This window comes from Pholis gunnellus (assembly GCF_910591455.1).
Source record: "Pholis gunnellus genome assembly, chromosome: 5".
NCBI classification, from domain to species: domain Eukaryota; kingdom Metazoa; phylum Chordata; class Actinopteri; order Perciformes; family Pholidae; genus Pholis; species Pholis gunnellus.
Genome location: NC_136531.1, coordinates 17,567,623 through 17,585,854, shown reverse-complemented (window position 1 = coordinate 17,585,854; position 18,232 = coordinate 17,567,623). Strand labels below are relative to the sequence as shown.

The following is an 18,232-nucleotide window of genomic DNA, read 5'->3' as shown; positions in this document are numbered from 1 at the left end:
CATACAAGATATACACGCTGGACATCTTTTCGATAGATATTCGGCTTCACCACGCATGGTGTGGGAGGTTGAACATCTTGAAATTATTGTTGAGGAGATTAAAGATTCAATAATCGAGATCGTTGTGGAATTGACAGGCATTAAGCGTGATCTGTCAAAAACGGAAATCTCTCCGGAGGTTGAAGGTCTTGCTAAATACTTTCTTTGGCTAATTCTGAAAGACCAGAAGAGATATAAAAAGATATTTCCAACAGGAATGAATATCTCAGATCGCCAGGGTGTTGAAATCATGTCATACATCGATCAAAAGGAGAGTGATTATTGCCCAAACATCGTCAGATGTACAATCACAAGTTCAGTTAGGGATTACCTCCTCAATTACTTAACAAATGGGGGGATGAAGCCTGTGATCTTCCCAGACACAATCAGATACAGGGAATTTTGCGGTAAGAAACGCAGTAACACGTACACTGAGATACTGAACAAAATGTGGTCTTTCATGAAAGAGATGAATGATAAGATCGTCTCACACAAAATGTACCCTAAGTATCATCCGTTCTTCTGGTTCAATAACGAACATTCTACAACTGGCTCATCATATGAGGACGCAGTCGATGAACCTGCGCCAGGTGCAACAAGACAGCAAGAACCAAAGGAAAGGTCAGTTCAGGTATTCGTGGAGGCGCTGGTTTCGCGGATATTAAAAAAAAAAGATCGGACCTGGACTACTGCAGACATCGAGGCCATCACTATGCGTCTGTTTGAAAGAACGTGGATCGAAGTTCAGGAAGTCGATTTTGTTCCCAAAACCTTAAAAAAACTTGACAAGGCCATTTTCAAAGACCTGTGTGTGAAGTGGGGCAGTTTAAAAAAGGTGCGGTTGGCCATGAAATTAGAGCAACGAGAACTTGGGAACTGCATTGCCTCCTGTGTCGAATGGAGACTGACACGACTACCCAAAAAGCCCAACATCATCAGCAAGTTCTTCTCGTCTGCGGGCAAAGGCATCTCCAACATCTTCATATGTGGACAGAGAGAGGAGAGGGAGAGTTCAGAAACATCACAGACAGAGGAGAGTTATGTCAGCCCTCTCAGGGGAAGCAATGAGAACCAGGTGAAGTCCAGTCCTCACAGGAGTCCAACTTCCCCCCAAGAACCACTACAGACAGAGGGGGAGTGTTCAACTGATGAAGGCTCATCTGCTCATCCGTTCTTCTGTTTCAATAACGAACATTCAATTCCTGCCACAGTATTTGAGGACGCACTTGATGAACCTTGGCCAGGTGCAACAGCACAGGAAGAACCCTTTATCGCTCCAAGTGAAGAGCCTGTAATTAATCCGGATATCACTCCCGATGAAGGCTCTGAGTCACATTTAAAACTTCATCCTGTGAATGAACAACTTGAAATGCTGAGTGAGTACTTCAAATCTCAGGGTCAACTACGTAAGTTTGAGTATGAACTCAAACATTACCAGACCTATCGCGAGCTGGAAGCAAGGACTGAAATCCTTTTTAAACCAATGTTATATCATGAAAGCCTTGTAGAGCCAAAACAAACTCTGTCTCTAGACAGATCCCCACTGGACCGCGAACTGGAGATAATTTCCCAACGGCCTAATCTCCCAGAAATTGAGATGTATTATGATTTGAAAGGCAAATGTCATACTTTTAGGGACATGATGAAGTACTGGCTGAAAAAAACGGGTAAGCCAAGTAAATTCAAAGGCATGAAAGATATACACGCTGGACATCTTTTCGATAGATATTCAGCCTCACCACGCATGGTGTGGGAGGTTGAAAATCTTGAAATTATCCTCGAGGAGATTAAGGATTCAATAATAGAGATCATTGAGGCATTGACAGGCATTAAGCGTGATCTGTCAAAAAAGGAAATCTCTCCGGAGGTTGAAGGTCTTGCTAAATACTTTCTTTGGCTAATTCTGAAAGACCAGAAGAGATATAAAAAGATATTTCCAACAGGAATGAATATCTCAGATCGCCACTGTGTTGAAATCATGTCATACATCGATCAAGAGGAGAGTGATTATTGCCCAAACATCGTCAGATGTAAAATCACAAATTCAGTTAAGGATTACCTCCTCAATTGCTTAACATATGGGATGACGCCCGTGATCTTTCCAGAAATAATGAGATACAGGACATTTGGCAATCCGTCACGCGGTAACACGTACGCTGAGATACTGAACAAAATGTGGTCTTTCATGAGAGAGATGAATCGTAAGATCGTCTCACACAAAATGTACCCTAAGTATCATCCGTTCTTCTGGTTCAATAACGAACGTTCAACAACTGACTCATCATATGAGGACGCAGCTGAACCTGGGCGAAGTGCAACAGCACAGGAAGAACTAAAGGAAAGGTCAGTTCAGGTATTCGTGGAGGCGCTGGTTTCGCGGATATTCAAAAAAACAGATCTGACCTGGACGACTGCAGACATCAAGCCCATCACTATGCGTCTGTTTGAAAGAACGTGGATCGAAGTCAAGGATGTAGATTTTGATCCCAAAACATTAGAAAAACTTGACAAGGCCATTTTCAATGACCTGTGTGTGAAGTGGGGCGGTTTAAAAAAGGTGCTGTTGGCCATGAAATTAGAGGAACGAGAACTTGGGAACTGCATTGCCTCCCGTGTCGAATGGAAACTGACACGACTACCCAAAAAGCCCAGCATCATCAGCAAGTCCTTCTCGTCTGTGGGCGAAGGCATCTCCAACATCTGTATATGTGGAAAGGAGCTTCAGGAAATCTCCATGGAGAGTTATGTCAGCCCTCTCAGGGGAAGCAATGAGAACCAGGTGAAGTCCAGTCCTCACAGGAGTCCAACTTCCCCTCAAGAATCACTACAGACAGAGGGGGAGTGTTCAACTGATGAAGGCTCATCGTTCAATAACGAACATTCAATTCCTGCCACAGTATTTGAGGACGCACTTGATGAACCTTGGCCAGGTGCAACAGCACAGGAATAACTTCTACTGTGATGGTAGACAACATCTGATAACTTGTACTGTGATGGTATAAATTATCAGATGTTCTAATAATCTAATAACTTCTACTGTGATGGTAGGCAACATCTGATAACTTCTACTGTGATGGTAGAAATTATCTGATCTAATAATCTAATAACTTCTACTGTGATGGTAGGCAACATCTAATAACTTCTACTGTGATGGTAGAAATTATCTGATCTAATAATCTAATAACTTCTACTGTGATGGTAGGCAACATCTGATAACTTCTACTGTGATGGTATAAATTATCAGATGTTCTAATAATCTAATAACTTCTACTGTGATGGTAGGCAACATCTGATAACTTCTACTGTGATGGTATAAATTATCAGATGTTCTAATAATCTAATAACTTCTACTGTGATGGTAGGCAACATCTAATAACTTCTACTGTGATGGTAGAAATGATCTGATCTAATAATCTAATAACTTCTACTGTGATGGTAGGCAACATCTGATAACTTCTACTGTGATGGTATAAATTATCAGATGTTCTAATAATCTAATAACTTCTACTGTGATGGTAGGCAACATCTGATAACTTCTACTGTGATGGTATAAATTATCAGATGTTCTAATAATCTAATAACTTCTACTGTGATGGTAGGCAACATCTGATAACTTCTACTGTGATAGTATACATTATCAGATGTTCTAATTGTTAGAAAAATTCACTCAAGGCCGATGGAAAATCATTCATCTGTTAACATTTATTCTTTGCAAAGAAGGAGACAGGGTCGAACACATACATCAACGTGCCAAGACTGCTCAGAGATCTGGCTCTGAGACACTGGTACATATACTTGTTTCACAGGAGATGACACCTACACAATACACATACATATGGCCTCAAAAGAACAAAGGGTCTGCAACTTTACTAGAGCATTTGGTCTTCAATGAAGGTCCAGTTCCTTGCTATCCCCCTACCTCAGAATATGCTGCCGAGAGGTCTCTCTCAGCAGGCCCCGACACTTAAGAAGAATAGGCAGTGTCTCCCCGTGTGACAAAAGGATGCTAAGTCTAGCAGGACGCCATATCAAGGGTCACTCATTAGATTGACTCCGTCTGCAACTTTATTTACCATTGAAATCAGTGCTGAGTGTTCTTTCGGCTAGACTAAAGAACTGTGGCGCTTAATGTCAAGAGGAAATTAAGGAAACCAAGCTTTTTAAGCACACCTTATCATTAGTCATTTAGATTTTCCCCAACACTAATAATCTAATAACTTCTACTGTGATGGTAGGCAAAATCTATTAACTTCTACTGTGATGGTAGAAATGATCTGATGTTCTAATAATCTAATAACTTCTACTGTGATGGTAGAAATTATCTGATGTTATAATAATCTAATAACTGAATGAAGAGGAAAACATGAAGGGAGCTGCTGCCTCTGCCCCATTAGCTCATGTTACAAATTTCATGTTACAAATTCCATTTTCATTTGCCTGCAGTTTTGTCACCATAAACTCTTTCATTTTGGTGCCTGTTATTCCAGCTACTGTATCTTCACTTGTGTGATGGACATGAATTACATGGTGTACTTCAACTTCTTCTGCTGTCTCGTGGTGCCGCTGGTGGCCATGTTCGTTATCTACGGCCACCATCATTCTCTATACATGCAAGAGGACAGTTTCTATACAAGAACCATTTGAAGTGATGTTTGTACAGACATAAAGCTCCTGCACAATGCAGCAGTACCCCATTAAGGTAGGAAAGTCCACATTAAGTTTTATCTCTTGCACCACAAGAGGCGTTATTTATATTATTTCGTGCCCTTGTTGCAAATACTACGGAAGATAAGATGCAAAAACATGAGCTACCCTGTTGCAGCACACTTCCCTCTACCTTTGTCCTTAACTTTTTCAACTTCCCTGTTCTTTGTAACAGGAAGGAACTCCCCCTGAGATAATACTGTACGTCTAGCCCAGGGGTGGGCAAACTTTTTGGCTCAGGGGCCACATTGAGTTTTAAAATTTGACAGACGGGCCGGGCCAGTAGCAGATGGATTTGTGTGAACTAATATAAATTACAAATAAAAGCCATTACCTAACAAGTAAAGAAAACTTGCATTTAATTTCAGTGGGAACAGTGTTGTTGGTCACCCTTTTTTGCCAGTGCATCAAAGTTTGGTGGGTTCCGTGTAAACAGGAAGTAGATTGGTTGCTTAGCTAAACAAAATACGACAGAGTAATAAAGTCTTTAATAATGAAAGGTCGTTTGATACTTAAGATCTTTTCTAAAATCTTCCTCTATTAACTCAAACAGACACATTTAGTGGAAAGTTTAAGAAGTTTTATTTTTCAGACTTAATGTTACCCAGTGAGCACTAACCCGGATTTCAACGGGTTAGGGTTTATGTTTCTTTATGTTGTGACAGTGGATGACGTCTTTGTAAAAGAGGAACACGTGCTGTGTTAATAAAGTAAATAAATATTGTATATATTATGGATCCCTGTGATCGAGGGAACAATGTTAGTAGTACTACCAAATGTAACAGTAGTAGTGTGTACTACACAGAGTAAATACACTCTACAGTGCAGTCTGCACTGACCTTTCCATGTTCAACTCCCAAACCAAAAAACACCTTTTCAAACTGATTTAATGTGTTATTGTGTCTTTATGTTTTTATTGTATAGATTTTATATACGATGATTTTAATGTAAAGTGTCTTTGAGTACTCTGAAAAGCGCTCTATAAATAAATTGTATTATTATTATTATGAATGTATTATCAAATGTAAAACAAAGCACTCATGATTTAAACAAAATCCTTAATTACAACATTTTTATTAATAAGCAAAATCCTTAATTACATATTATAAATTCCTGAAATACAAAATAAGCAACATTTGAATGAAAAAGGTAATTTCGTTAATTACAAAATCAAGTGAAATGCTCATTATTGAAGCAAATTCTAATAATTTTTTTTAATTACAAAGTTAAATCAATTTACGAAGAACAAATATTAGCAAAAATCTTATGAAATAAACAAAATCCTTAACAATAAAACATTTAAATTCCTTGATTGCAACATTAATGAAGTTCATGTAGAAGATAGAAGTCAATGTGTCACGTTTATTCTAACAGCTCATAGTCTTTGTTCCTGCTTGGACTCTGGTAAACCTGATCTCAAGTCTACTTTAAATGAAACTTTATATCTGTGAGGTGTTCTTAAACATTCACGTCTTCAGCAGGAACCAATGGGCTTGGAGCTGAGAGCCACAGACAGGAAGTCAGAACGTGTGGAGACACCAACACATTGTTGAGAGTCAGACAGACCATAATAATGTGAGATCATATTCAGCCTTCTGGTTTAAGGGAACATGCGTATCAAAGGGAGCTGGTGGTGGTTGTGTGGTAGGAATCATCTGGACGTGAGATGAGCTCCTTGGAGGAGCTACTCTGCTCCCTGAGCTTCTTCTTCTTCTTCTTCAGCTGCAGGAGCACCCAGGTTATACTGATCCAGCTCAGTCTTCTCCTGTCTGCACGGCATCCGCCCCCTGCTGGCCTGCAGAGACATGACAGCACAGTCCTGCCTTCAGTTCAGTAAACACAGAGCGAGAGCTTCATGCCAGTGGCTGGTCTAAACAACAGACGTGTGTCCGTACCTTACAGTAGAAGTAAAGGGCAACGTTCACCAACAGCAGAGCCAGCGGCAGGACGACCGCTTTGATGATCAGAGGTCTTGGATCTGAACAAACACATGGACGGTCATCATCACACGACATCATGAGTCCAACAGCTCCCATTGGCCCTGAACTCTACCATCACTGACACACATCAACACGTTAACGGCTGTCTCAGCGTTTGGTCTCCAGGGTAACCCTGGTTCTCTGAGTGAGGGATCGGAGCACACCGCCCTTCTTGCTTCTGATTGGTGGAGGAACTACACTTGAAGATGGAGAGTTGGGGGCTGAGAGGTGTTATGACTGATGTGGTGTCAGTGGAGCTTTGTGATTGGTCAGGTCAGAAGGTGCTTCAGTTCTCAGAGAACCAGAGTTATCCTGGTAACCAGACCTGCTCTGTGCTGCAGTAGATCGCTAGCTGTTGCCTTTGATAGACTGTGGTCAGGTTTGGTTACTCTATGACATGTGTGACACAATGACAGGAGTCACAGAGTCATTCCACAAACAACAACATGGACTCTGTGGTCAGCTGATCATCTTCAAACCTGCATGTAAACAGTCAGCTTACCTAAGACAGTGATGGAGAGCAGACGGCTCTCAGAGGAGAAGGTGTGATTAAAAACATAGAGGTCATAAACACAGCTGTAGCTTCCTTGGTGGGCGGGCTCTGCAGCAGGAAACAGGAAGTCGGCAGAGTGATTGACAGCTGGCTGGGTGTAGTTGTGTGCTGAGTTGGAGGAGCTGAAGGTGAGCTGGAAGAAGCCTCCTGGGTACTGTGGCTGGATGGAGCAGCAGATGGTGAAGGTGGAGCGCCTGAGCACCGGAGCCCCCTGCTGCTGGGCCTCGGAGACCCCGTACATTGAGGAGGACACAGAGATGATTGGCTGAAGCAGCAGGTCTGTAAACACAGAGAGATGATGAAGGTTCAGCAGTCTGTGGAGGTTTGAAGCTTCCAGAAACAAGCCCACCTCTCCACACTTCAGGATGTCGTTGTCCTGGATAACTTTACAGTTCAGTCCGATGGAAACCCACCGACTGTCACTGTGACAGAGGAAGGACCATACTGGAGACATTGCTGCCAGAGATGATGTCAGAGATGATGTCAGAGATGATGTCACTGATGGGCTTACCTGAGCAGGTGAGATCCACGATGGAGGAAGAGGAATATGATGATGAACAATCTCTCAGAGAAGATCCAGAGTGAACACAGAGAGAGTAGATCCTCCACACAGATCTCTTTGAGGACTCAACTCTCTCTCTGATAGAAACAGCAGAGCCACAGTCCAGATCTCTACAGGCAACAGCTGCTGTCTTCAGGCTCCAGTCATAGTAAGCTGCTGGTCTCCAGTCTCCTTCATGTTTCACCTCCAGTCTTCCTGCACAGCGACTGGCTCCTCCCACCAACCTGACAGGTTCTGAACAGAAACAAGAGAGTCGTCAGTAAAGAACAAAGTGAGTTTCAGTAGAACAGAAATGAACCAGATCAAAGCTGCAGCTCCTCTTCTACCTGAGCAGGTGAGTCCAACAGCTTTACCAGGTGAGCAGGTGTTTCTATCTGAGCCTGAGCTTCTACAGTCCAGGAGAGCAGACTCATGGCCTCCACACTGGAACTCTTTGGTCCACATCGGAGCCTCCACTTCTCCATAGAGCGCCCCCTGGAGGACTGAAGGAGCCCCACAGCCAAGCTCCCTACAGACCACCTCTGCATCCTGCTGGTCAAAGTCCTCTTCACACACTGAGGACCACCACTGGTTAGACTGGTTAGTCTGGTTAGTCTGGTTAGACTGGTTAGTCTGGTTAGACTGGTTAGACTGGTTAGACTGGTTAGTCTGGTTAGACTGGTTAGTCTGGTTAGACTGGTTAGACTGGTTAGACTGGTTAGACTGGTTAGACTTCACCTCCAGTCTGCCTGAGCACAGACTCGTCCCGTTCACCAGCCTCACAGAGTCTGCAGAGATGATAGAAGATGAAAGAGAGAAAAGACACCACACACTAAATAACAACATGTCATGAAACAACAAGTCAGAGATTAAATAACACAATAAGTCAATAATACTTATAATAATAATAATAATCACAACATAATACTGGTTCAATACATGTTGTATTGACTGAGGAGTTTCCATAAATACATATGATATCAGTAGAATGTGTCACAATGGTGAAAACTAGAGTAACTGGGTCAGACACGAGGTCGAGCAGTCTGCTGCTCTGCTGCTGCTGCTTGTGTGGGAACATCTCAAGTCTCTTCATTCTCATCTCCTCTCTCATCACTAGAACAGGAAGATGTTCTGCGAGGAGAGAGGAGAGAGGAGAGAGGAGAGAGGAGGGAGGAGAGGAGAGAGGAGGGAGGAGAGAGGAGGGAGGAGCGAGGAGCGAGGAGCGAGGAGAGAGGAGAGAGGAGGGAGGAGAGAGGAGAGAGGAGGGAGGAGAGAGGAGAGGAGAGGGAGGAGCGAGGAGAGAGGAGCGAGGAGGGAGGAGAGAGGAGGGAGGAGAGAGGAGGGAGGAGGGAGGAGAGAGGAGGGAGGAGCGAGGAGAGAGGAGCGAGGAGCGAGGAGGGAGGAGAGAGGAGAGAGGAGGGAGGAGAGAGGAGAGAGGAGAGAGGAGAGAGGAGAGAGGAGTGAGGAGAGAGGAGAGAGGAGAGAGGAGAGAGGAAAGGACACGCCCCCTCAGTGCTCATCATGTGATTGGACGCTGCAGCTGATGACTGAGTTTAACAGCAGAGTGAAGATCAGATTAAACTCTAGTTTATATTTGATCTGTTCTCTGGTTTAAATAGATGTTCATTGTAGTCTGAACAACAAAAGAACCACAAACAACTTCCTTCATTTAGTAAAGATTTGTGTTTTCATGATGTTTCCTCAATAACTTCATGATGAAAGGATGAAAGTGAATCTTTACATCATTGATCATCATTTCATTCAGTCACTGAGGATCATTCAGAGTTTCATGAGTTTCATCATTTCAGAGAAACAATCATCATGTTCTGCTTATTTCATGATGACGTCACAGTTTAAAACGTTCAGACGCAAATAATCATAAACAAGACGAAAACATTCCACCGTAGAGATGATCCTGATCTCATGAACACAGTTTAACAGACTACAGAGACGATCACTGTGTTTATGAGTTATTAGTGTTATTAGTTACTATTATTAGTCCAGAGATCATGAGAACAGACACACTCCTCTAAAGTCTCTCCAGCTGTTAAAGCGACTGACAGCTGATCCAGGTGTGATCAGCTGATCCAGATGTGATCAGCTGATCAGGTGTGATCAGCTGATCAGGTGTGATCAGCTGATCCAGGTGTGATCAGCTGATCAGGTGTGATCAGCTGATCCTCGTCATCACAAACAGACGTCGCTTCACGTGACGCAACTGAGGAAAGGACGTCTCATGTCTCTTAAAAGATGTTTCCTCGTCTCCTCTCTCCTCGCATGGTTTCCTCCATGCATCCCTGGTGGGAGGGACTAGGACGCAAGGAAAGGAGCCAAGTGAGGGAAACGAGGATGCAATTAAGAGACTTGGGATGTACCCACTGTGTGTCAACCTGGATACATTACTGTCAGAGATGATGTCATAGATGATGTCGCTGATGGGCTTACCTGAGCAGGTGAGATCCACGATGGAGGAAGAGGAACGTGATGTTGAACAATCTCTCAGAGAAGATCCAGAGTGAACACAGTGAGGGTTGATCCTCCACACAGGTCTCCATGAGGACTTTCTCTCTCTTGTAGAAACAGCAGAGCCACAGTCCAGATCTCTACAGGCAACATCTGCTGTCTTCAGGCTCCACTTATAGTAATCTACTGGTCTCCAGTCTCCTTCATGTTTCACCTCCAGTCTTCCTGCACAGCGACTGGCTCCTCCCACCAACCTGACAGGTTCTGAACAGAAACAAGAGAGTCGTCAGTAAAGAACAAAGTGAGTTTCAGTAGAACAGAAATGAACCAGATCAAAGCTGCAGCTCCTCTTCTACCTGAGCAGGTGAGTCCAACAGCTTTACCAGGTGAGCAGGTGTTTCTATCTGAGCCTGAGCTTCTACAGTCCAGGAGAGCAGACTCATGGCCTCCACACTGGAACTCTTTGGTCCACATCGGAGCCTCCACTTCTCCATAGAGCGCCCCCTGGAGGACTGAAGGAGCCCCACAGCCAAGCTCCCTACAGACCACCTCTGCATCCTGCTGGTCAAAGTCCTCTTCACACACTGAGGACCCCCACTGGTTAGACTGGTTAGTCTGGTTAGTCTGGTTAGACTGGTTAGACTGGTTAGACTGGTTAGACTGGTTAAACTGGTTAGACTTCACCTCCAGTCTGCCTGAGCACAGACTCGTCCCGTTCACCAGCCTCACAGAGTCTGCAGAGATGATAGAAGATGAAAGAGAGAAAAGACACCACACACTAAATAACAACATGTCATGAAACAACAAGTCAGAGATTAAATAACACAATAAGTCAATACTTATAATAATCATAATAATCACAACATAATACTGGTTCAATACATGTTGTATTGACTGAGGAGTTTCCATAAATACATATGATATCAGTAGAATGTGTCACAATGGTGAAAACTAGAGTAACTGGGTCAGACACGAGGTCGAGCAGTCTGCTGCTCTGCTGCTGCTGCTTGTGTGGGAACATCTCAAGTCTCTTCATTCTCATCTCCTCTCTCCTCACTAGAACAGGAAGTTGTTCTGCGAGGAGAGAGGAGAGAGGAGAGAGGAGTGAGGAGAGAGGAGAGAGGAGGGAGGAGGGAGGAGGGAGGAGTGAGGAGAGAGGAGAGAGGAGAGAGGAGGGAGGAGTGAGGAGAGAGGAGAGAGGAGAGAGGAGAGAGGAGGGAGGAGAGAGGAGAGAGGAGTGAGGAGAGAGGAGAGGAGAGAGGAGAGAGGAGAGGAGAGAGGAGAGAGGAGGGAGGAGAGAGGAGTGAGGAGAGGAGAGAGGAGAGAGGAGAGAGGAGTGAGGAGAGAGGAGGGAGGAGGGAGGAGAGGAGAGAGGAGCGAGGAGAGAGGAGAGAGGAGAGAGGAGCGAGGAGAGAGGAGCGAGGAGAGAGGAGAGAGGAGCGAGGAGAGAGGAGAGGAGAGAGGAGAGAGGAGAGAGGAGAGGCCATGCCCCCTCAGTGCTCATCATGTGATTGGACGCTGCAGCTGATGACTGAGTTTAACAGCAGAGTGAAGATCAGATTAAACTCTAGTTTATATTTGATCTGTTGTCTGGTTTAAATAGATGTTCATTGTAGTCTGAACAACAAAAGAACCACAAACAACTTCCTTCATTTAGTAAAGATTTGTGTTTTCATGATGTTTCCTCAATAACTTCATGATGAAAGGATGAAAGTCAGAGATCTTTACATCATTGATCATCATTTCATTCAGTCACTGAGGATCATTCAGAGTTTCATGAGTTTCATCATTTCAGAGAAACAATCATCATGTTCTGCTTATTTCATGATGACGTCACAGTTTAAAACGTTCAGACGCAAATAATCATAAACAAGACGAAAACATTCCACCGTAGAGATGATCCTGATCTCATGAACACAGTTTAACAGACTACAGAGACGATCACTGTGTTTATGAGTTATTAGTGTTATTAGTTACTATTATTAGTCCAGAGATCATGAGAACAGACTCACACTCCTTTAAAGTCTCTCCAGCTGTTAAAGCGACTGACAGCTGATCCAGGTGTGATCAGCTGATCCAGATGTGATCAGCTGATCCAGGTGTGATCAGCTGATCAGTTGTGATCAGCTGATCCTCGTCATCACAAACAGACGTCGCTTCACGTGACGCAACTGAGGAAAGGACGTCTCATGTCTCTTAAAAGATGTTTCCTCGTCTCCTCTCTCCTCGCATGGTTTCCTCCATGCATCCCTGGTGGGAGGGACTAGGACGCAAGGAAAGGAGCCAAGTGAGGGAAATGAGGATGCAATTAAGAGACTTGGGATGTACCCACTGTGTGTCAACCTGGATACATTACTGTCAGAGATGATGTCATAGATGATGTCGCTGATGGGCTTACCTGAGCAGGTGAGATCCACGATGGAGGAAGAGGAAGCTGATGATGAACAATCTCTCAGAGAAGATCCAGAGTGAACACAGTCAGGTTCACTCGACACAGATCTCTCTGAGGACTCCGCTCTCTGTCTGATAGAAACAGCAGAGCCACAGTCCAGATCTCCACAGAAAACATCTGCTGTCTTCAGGCTCCAGTCAGAGACAGAGGGAGAGTGATAGTAACCTACTGGTCTCCAGTCTCCTTCATGTTTCACCTCCAGAGCTCCTGCACAGCGACTGGCTCCTCCCACCAACCTGACAGGTTCTGAACAGAAACAAGAGAGTCGTCAGTAAAGAACAAAGTGAGTTTCAGTAGAACAGAAATGAACCAGATCAAAGCTGCAGCTCCTCTTCTACCTGAGCAGGTGAGTCCAACAGCTTTACCAGGTGAGCAGGTGTTTCTATCTGAGCCTGAGCTTCTACAGTCCAGGAGAGCAGACTCATGGCCTCCACACTGGAACTCTTTGGTCCACATCGGAGCCTCCACTTCTCCATAGAGCGCCCCCTGGAGGACTGAAGGAGCCCCACAGCCAAGCTCCCTACAGACCACCTCTGCATCCTGCTGGTCAAAGTCCTCTTCACACACTGAGGACCACCACTGGTTAGACTGGTTAGACTGGTTAGTCTGGTTAGACTGGTTAGACTGGTTAGACTGGTTAGTCTGGTTAGACTTCACCTCCAGTCTGCCTGAGCACAGACTCGTCCCGTTCACCAGCCTCACAGAGTCTGCAGAGATGATAGAAGATGAAAGAGAGAAAAGACACCACACACTAAATAACAACATGTCATGAAACAACAAGTCAGAGATTAAATAACACAATAAGTCAATAATACTTATAATAATAATAATAATCAGTAACCAGCTAGCTAAGTTAACTCAAAACACAAATATCTAAAGATCATGAACTGAACATATTCAGTCAGAATTCTTTTTGAGTTCACTGAGATTCAAACAGCGTCTGTCTTGTCTGCATTGTGAGCGTGTTCTGACCAAAGCAGAGACTTTGGAGCGTCATTATGAAACGGTGCACAGAAGCTCAGAGACGCATCAGTGCTGCTGGGTTCATCATGTTGTGCTACACAGAGAACGTTCCTCTACTTCCTTCATCATCATGTAGAATTCACCAGCAGCGTTGTGGTGGAAGATGTTCAGCATGAAAGAAGGGAGGGGTGTTGCCTTGAAGACTGTGAGTTGTGTTGGGACCAGGACTCTACAGAGAACGGTATTGTGGACTCACTTGGAGCAGCAGGGCTCTGAACACAGAGACCTGCTGCTGCACACTGATGTAAGATGGCTGAGCAGAGGAACATTGGTGACATTCAGTGAGACTTTGTGAATCTTTCATTCCATGCAGAAGATGCACAGCTGGAGGACTACTAGTGGCTCCTGGATTCAGTGTGTGTGACAGATCTCCCTTTACTGGTCAAGAAGCTGGTTCAGAGCTGCAGGACTATGAAGAACATGTCATCAACAGGATCAGTGAAGGAAACACGTTCAAAAGACACAACTGCTGTCAAGTAGGCTTTAACGCTGTGAACGTTCCTCACATGCAGACGGAAGTGAAACATCAGGACAAAGACATTGTGCAGCTTGAACTCTATGAGGAGCAACACGAGAACATCAGCAGAGCTTTACTGAGAGCTAAATAGTGTCAGTGTTCCACCTGGACAGCTTTGCTGCTGAGGAAGAGATTCTCTCACTGCACATTCACACTGAGATCAAATCAAGGGAAACACCTGCATGGATGAAGAGTTATGGGACGTACTGATGAACACAAGTATCCACACCTCAGAAGATGTGCCTTGAACTTGATGAAGGAACATGTCTCCACTTCAGCAGCACCAGGTGCTGAGCCAGTAGAGTTCAACGTGCCAACAAGTCACGTTTGAAAGCAGACAATGAGAATCTAACGGTGCACCGGATAAGGAAGAGACAGGTGAGGCTCATGAAGGGACAGAGCACCTCAGAGAGTGTTTTAGAGACTCCCAGGATGCAGAGAGGGAGGGACTGGACCAGAACATGAAGTAGATTGACACAGAGATGATGTCACTGATGGGCTTACCTGAGCAGGTGAGATCCACGATGGAGGAAGAGGAACGTGATGTTGAACAATCTCTCAGAGAAGATCCAGAGTGAACACAGTTATAGTTGATCCTCCACACAGTTCTCCATGAGGACTTTCTCTCTCTTGTAGAAACAGCAGAGCCACAGTCCAGATCTCTACAGGCAACATCTGCTGTCTTCAGGCTGCAGAAATAGTATTCTACTGGTCTCCAGTCTCCTTGATGTTTCACCTCCAGAGTTCCTGCACAGCGACTGGCTCCTCCCACCAACCTGACAGGTTCTGAACAGAAACAAGAGAGTCGTCAGTAAAGAACAAAGTGAGTTTCAGTAGAACAGAAATGAACCAGATCAAAGCTGCAGCTCCTCTTCTACCTGAGCAGGTGAGTCCAACAGCTTTACCAGGTGAGCAGGTGTTTCTATCTGAGCCTGAGCTTCTACAGTCCAGGAGAGCAGACTCATGGCCTCCACACTGGAACTCTTTGGTCCACATCGGAGCCTCCACTTCTCCATAGAGCGCCCCCTGGAGGACTGAAGGAGCCCCACAGCCAAGCTCCCTACAGACCACCTCTGCATCCTGCTGGTCAAAGTCCTCTTCACACACTGAGGACCACCACTGGTTAGACTGGTTAGACTGGTTAGACTGGTTAGTCTGGTTAGTCTGGTTAGACTGGTTAGTCTGGTTAGTCTGGTTAGACTGGTTAGACTGGTTAGACTGGTTAGACTTCACCTCCAGTCTGCCTGAGCACAGACTCGTCCCGTTCACCAGCCTCACAGAGTCTGCAGAGATGATAGAAGATGAAAGAGAGAAAAGACACCACACACTAAATAACAACATGTCATGAAACAACAAGTCAGAGATTAAATAACACAATAAGTCAATAATATTTATAATAATAATAATAATCAGTAACCAGCTAGCTAAGTTAACTCAAAACACAAATATCAAAAGATCATGAACTGAACATATTCAGTCAGAATTCAGAGAGGAGCGAGGAGCGAGGAGAGAGGAGAGAGGAGAGAGGAGAGAGGAGCGAGGAGAGAGGAGAGAGGAGAGAAGAGCGAGGAGAGAGGAGAGAGGAGGGAGGAGAGAGGAGAGAGGAGGGAGGAGAGAGGAGAGAGGAGGGACGAGAGAGGAGAGAGGAGCGAGGAGAGAGGAGAGAGGAGAGAAGAGCGAGGAGAGAGGAGAGAGGAGGGAGGAGAGAGGAGAGAGGAGGGAGGAGAGAGGAGAGAGGAGGGACGAGAGAGGAGAGAGGAGGGACGAGAGAGGAGAGAGGAGAGAGGAGAGAGGAGAGAGGAGGGAGGAGGGACGAGAGAGGAGAGAGGAGAGAGGAGAGAGGAGAGAGGAGCGAGGAGAGAGGAGAGAGGAGAGAGGAGTGAGGAGCGAGGAGAAAGGAGGGACGAGAGAGGAGAGAGTAGAGAGGAGGGAGGAGAGAGGAAAGAGGAGAGGAGGAGGGAGGAGAGAGGAGAGAGGAGAGAGGAGGGAGGAGAGAGGAGAGAGGAGGGACGAGAGAGGAGAGAGGAGAGAGGAGAGAGGAGAGAGGAGAGAGGAGTGAGGAGCGAGGAGAAAGGAGGGACGAGAGAGGAGAGAGGAGAGAGGAGAGAGGAGAGAGGAGCGAGGAGAGAGGAGAGAGGAGTGAGGAGAGAGGAGGGACGAGAGAGGAGAGAGGAGAGGAGGAGAGAGGAGCGAGGAGAGAGGAGAGAGGAGTGAGGAGAGAGGAGAGAGGAGAGAGGAGAGAGGAGAGAGGAGGGAGGAGAGAGGAGAGAGGAGAGAGGAGTGAGGAGAAAGGAGAGAGGAGAGAGGAGAGAGGAGAGAGGAGGGAGGAGTGAGGAGCGAGGAGCGAGGAGCGAGGAGAGAGGAGAGAGGAGCGAGGAGGGAGGAGAGAGGAGCGAGGAGAGAGGAGCGAGGAGAGAGGAGAAAGGAGGGCGAGAGAGGAGAGAGGAGTGAGGAGAGAGGAGTGAGGAGGGAGGAGGGAGGAGTGAGGAGAGAGGAGTGAGGAGAGAAGAGCGAGGAGCGAGGAGAGAGGAGCGAGGAGAGAGGAGAGAGGAGAGAGGAGGGAGGAGGGAGGAGTGAGGAGTGAGGAGTGAGGAGGGAGGAGTGAGGAGAGAGGAGAGAGGAGAGAGGAGCGAGGAGGGAGGAGAGAGGAGCGAGGAGAGAGGAGGGAGGAGAGGACACGCCCCCTCAGTGCTCATCATGTGATTGGACGCTGCAGCTGATGACTGAGTTTAACAGCAGAGTGAAGATCAGATTAAACTCTAGTTTATATTTGATCTGTTCTCTGGTTTAAATAGATGTTCATTGTAGTCTGAACAACAAAAGAACCACAAACAACTTCCTTCATTTAGTAAAGATTTGTGTTTTCATGATGTTTCCTCAATAACTTCATGATGAAAGGATGAAAGTGAATCTTTACATCATTGATCATCATTTCATTCAGTCACTGAGGATCATTCAGAGTTTCATGAGTTTCATCATTTCAGAGAAACAATCATCATGTTCTGCTTATTTCATGATGACGTCACAGTTTAAAACGTTCAGACGCAAATAATCATAAACAAGACGAAAACATTCCACCGTAGAGATGATCCTGATCTCATGAACACAGTTTAACAGACTACAGAGACGATCACTGTGTTTATGAGTTATTAGTGTTATTAGTTACTATTATTAGTCCAGAGATCATGAGAACAGACTCACACTCCTCTAAAGTCTCTCCAGCTGTTAGAGCGACTGACAGCTGATCCAGATGTGATCAGCTGATCAGGTGTGATCAGCTGATCAGGTGTGATCAGCTGATCCGGTGTGATCAGCTGATCAGGTGTGATCAGCTGATCCTCGTCATCACAAACAGACGTCGCTTCACGTGACGCAACTGAGGAAAGGACGTCTCATGTCTCTTAAAAGATGTTTCCTCGTCTCCTCTCTCCTCGCATGGTTTCCTCCATGCATCCCTGGTGGGAGGGACTAGGACGCAAGGAAAGGAGCCAAGTGAGGGAAACGAGGATGCAATTAAGAGATTTGGGATGTACCCACTGTGTGTCAACCTGGATACATTACTGTCAGAGATGATGTCATAGATGATGTCACTGATGGGCTTACCTGAGCAGGTGAGATCCAGGATGGAGAAAGAGGAACGTGATATTAAACAATCTCTCAGAGAAGATCCATAGTGAACACAGTCAGGGTAGATCATCCATACAGATCTCTCTGAGGACTCAACTCTCCATCTGGTAGAAACAGCAGAGCCACAGTCCAGATCTCTACAGACAACATCTGCTGTCTTCAGGGTCCAGGGAGAGACAGGGATAGAGTCATAGTAACCTACTGGTCTCCAGTCTCCTTCATGTTTCATCTCCAGTGTTCCTGCACAGCGACTGGCTCCTCCCACCAACCTGACAGCTTCTGAACAGAAACAAGAGAGTCGTCAGTAAAGAAATGAATTTAATGAATAAAACAT

General features: G+C 45.3%; 2 protein-coding genes across 2 annotated transcripts in view; both read right to left on the bottom strand.

Annotated features, from left to right (window-relative positions):
- Positions 1-6,192: 6,192 nt before the first annotated feature.
- On the bottom strand, positions 6,193-7,516 carry LOC306696469 (uncharacterized protein; the record flags this gene model as incomplete). The annotated part of the gene is made up of 3 exons (XM_079160082.1): positions 6,193-6,538; positions 6,639-6,721; positions 7,225-7,516. 3 exons carry the CDS (start codon positions 7,514-7,516, stop codon positions 6,428-6,430), a joined length of 486 nt encoding a protein of 161 aa, XP_079016208.1. The 3' UTR covers positions 6,193-6,427.
- A 1,079-nt stretch (positions 7,517-8,595) lies between these two features.
- The window catches only part of LOC306696468 (scavenger receptor cysteine-rich type 1 protein M130-like), a gene marked incomplete at both ends in the record, with an annotated part of 25,723 nt that continues 16,086 nt past the window's right edge, over positions 8,596-18,232 (bottom strand). Inside the window, 8 exons of the mRNA XM_079160081.1 lie at positions 8,596-8,604; positions 10,467-10,543; positions 10,636-11,013; positions 12,678-12,977; positions 13,070-13,301; positions 13,359-13,438; positions 14,776-15,057; positions 15,150-15,390. Of these exons, the coding sequence (XP_079016207.1) occupies positions 8,596-8,604; positions 10,467-10,543; positions 10,636-11,013; positions 12,678-12,977; positions 13,070-13,301; positions 13,359-13,438; positions 14,776-15,057; positions 15,150-15,390 (1,599 nt within the window). The remainder of the gene's footprint in view (positions 8,605-10,466; positions 10,544-10,635; positions 11,014-12,677; positions 12,978-13,069; positions 13,302-13,358; positions 13,439-14,775; positions 15,058-15,149; positions 15,391-18,232) is intronic.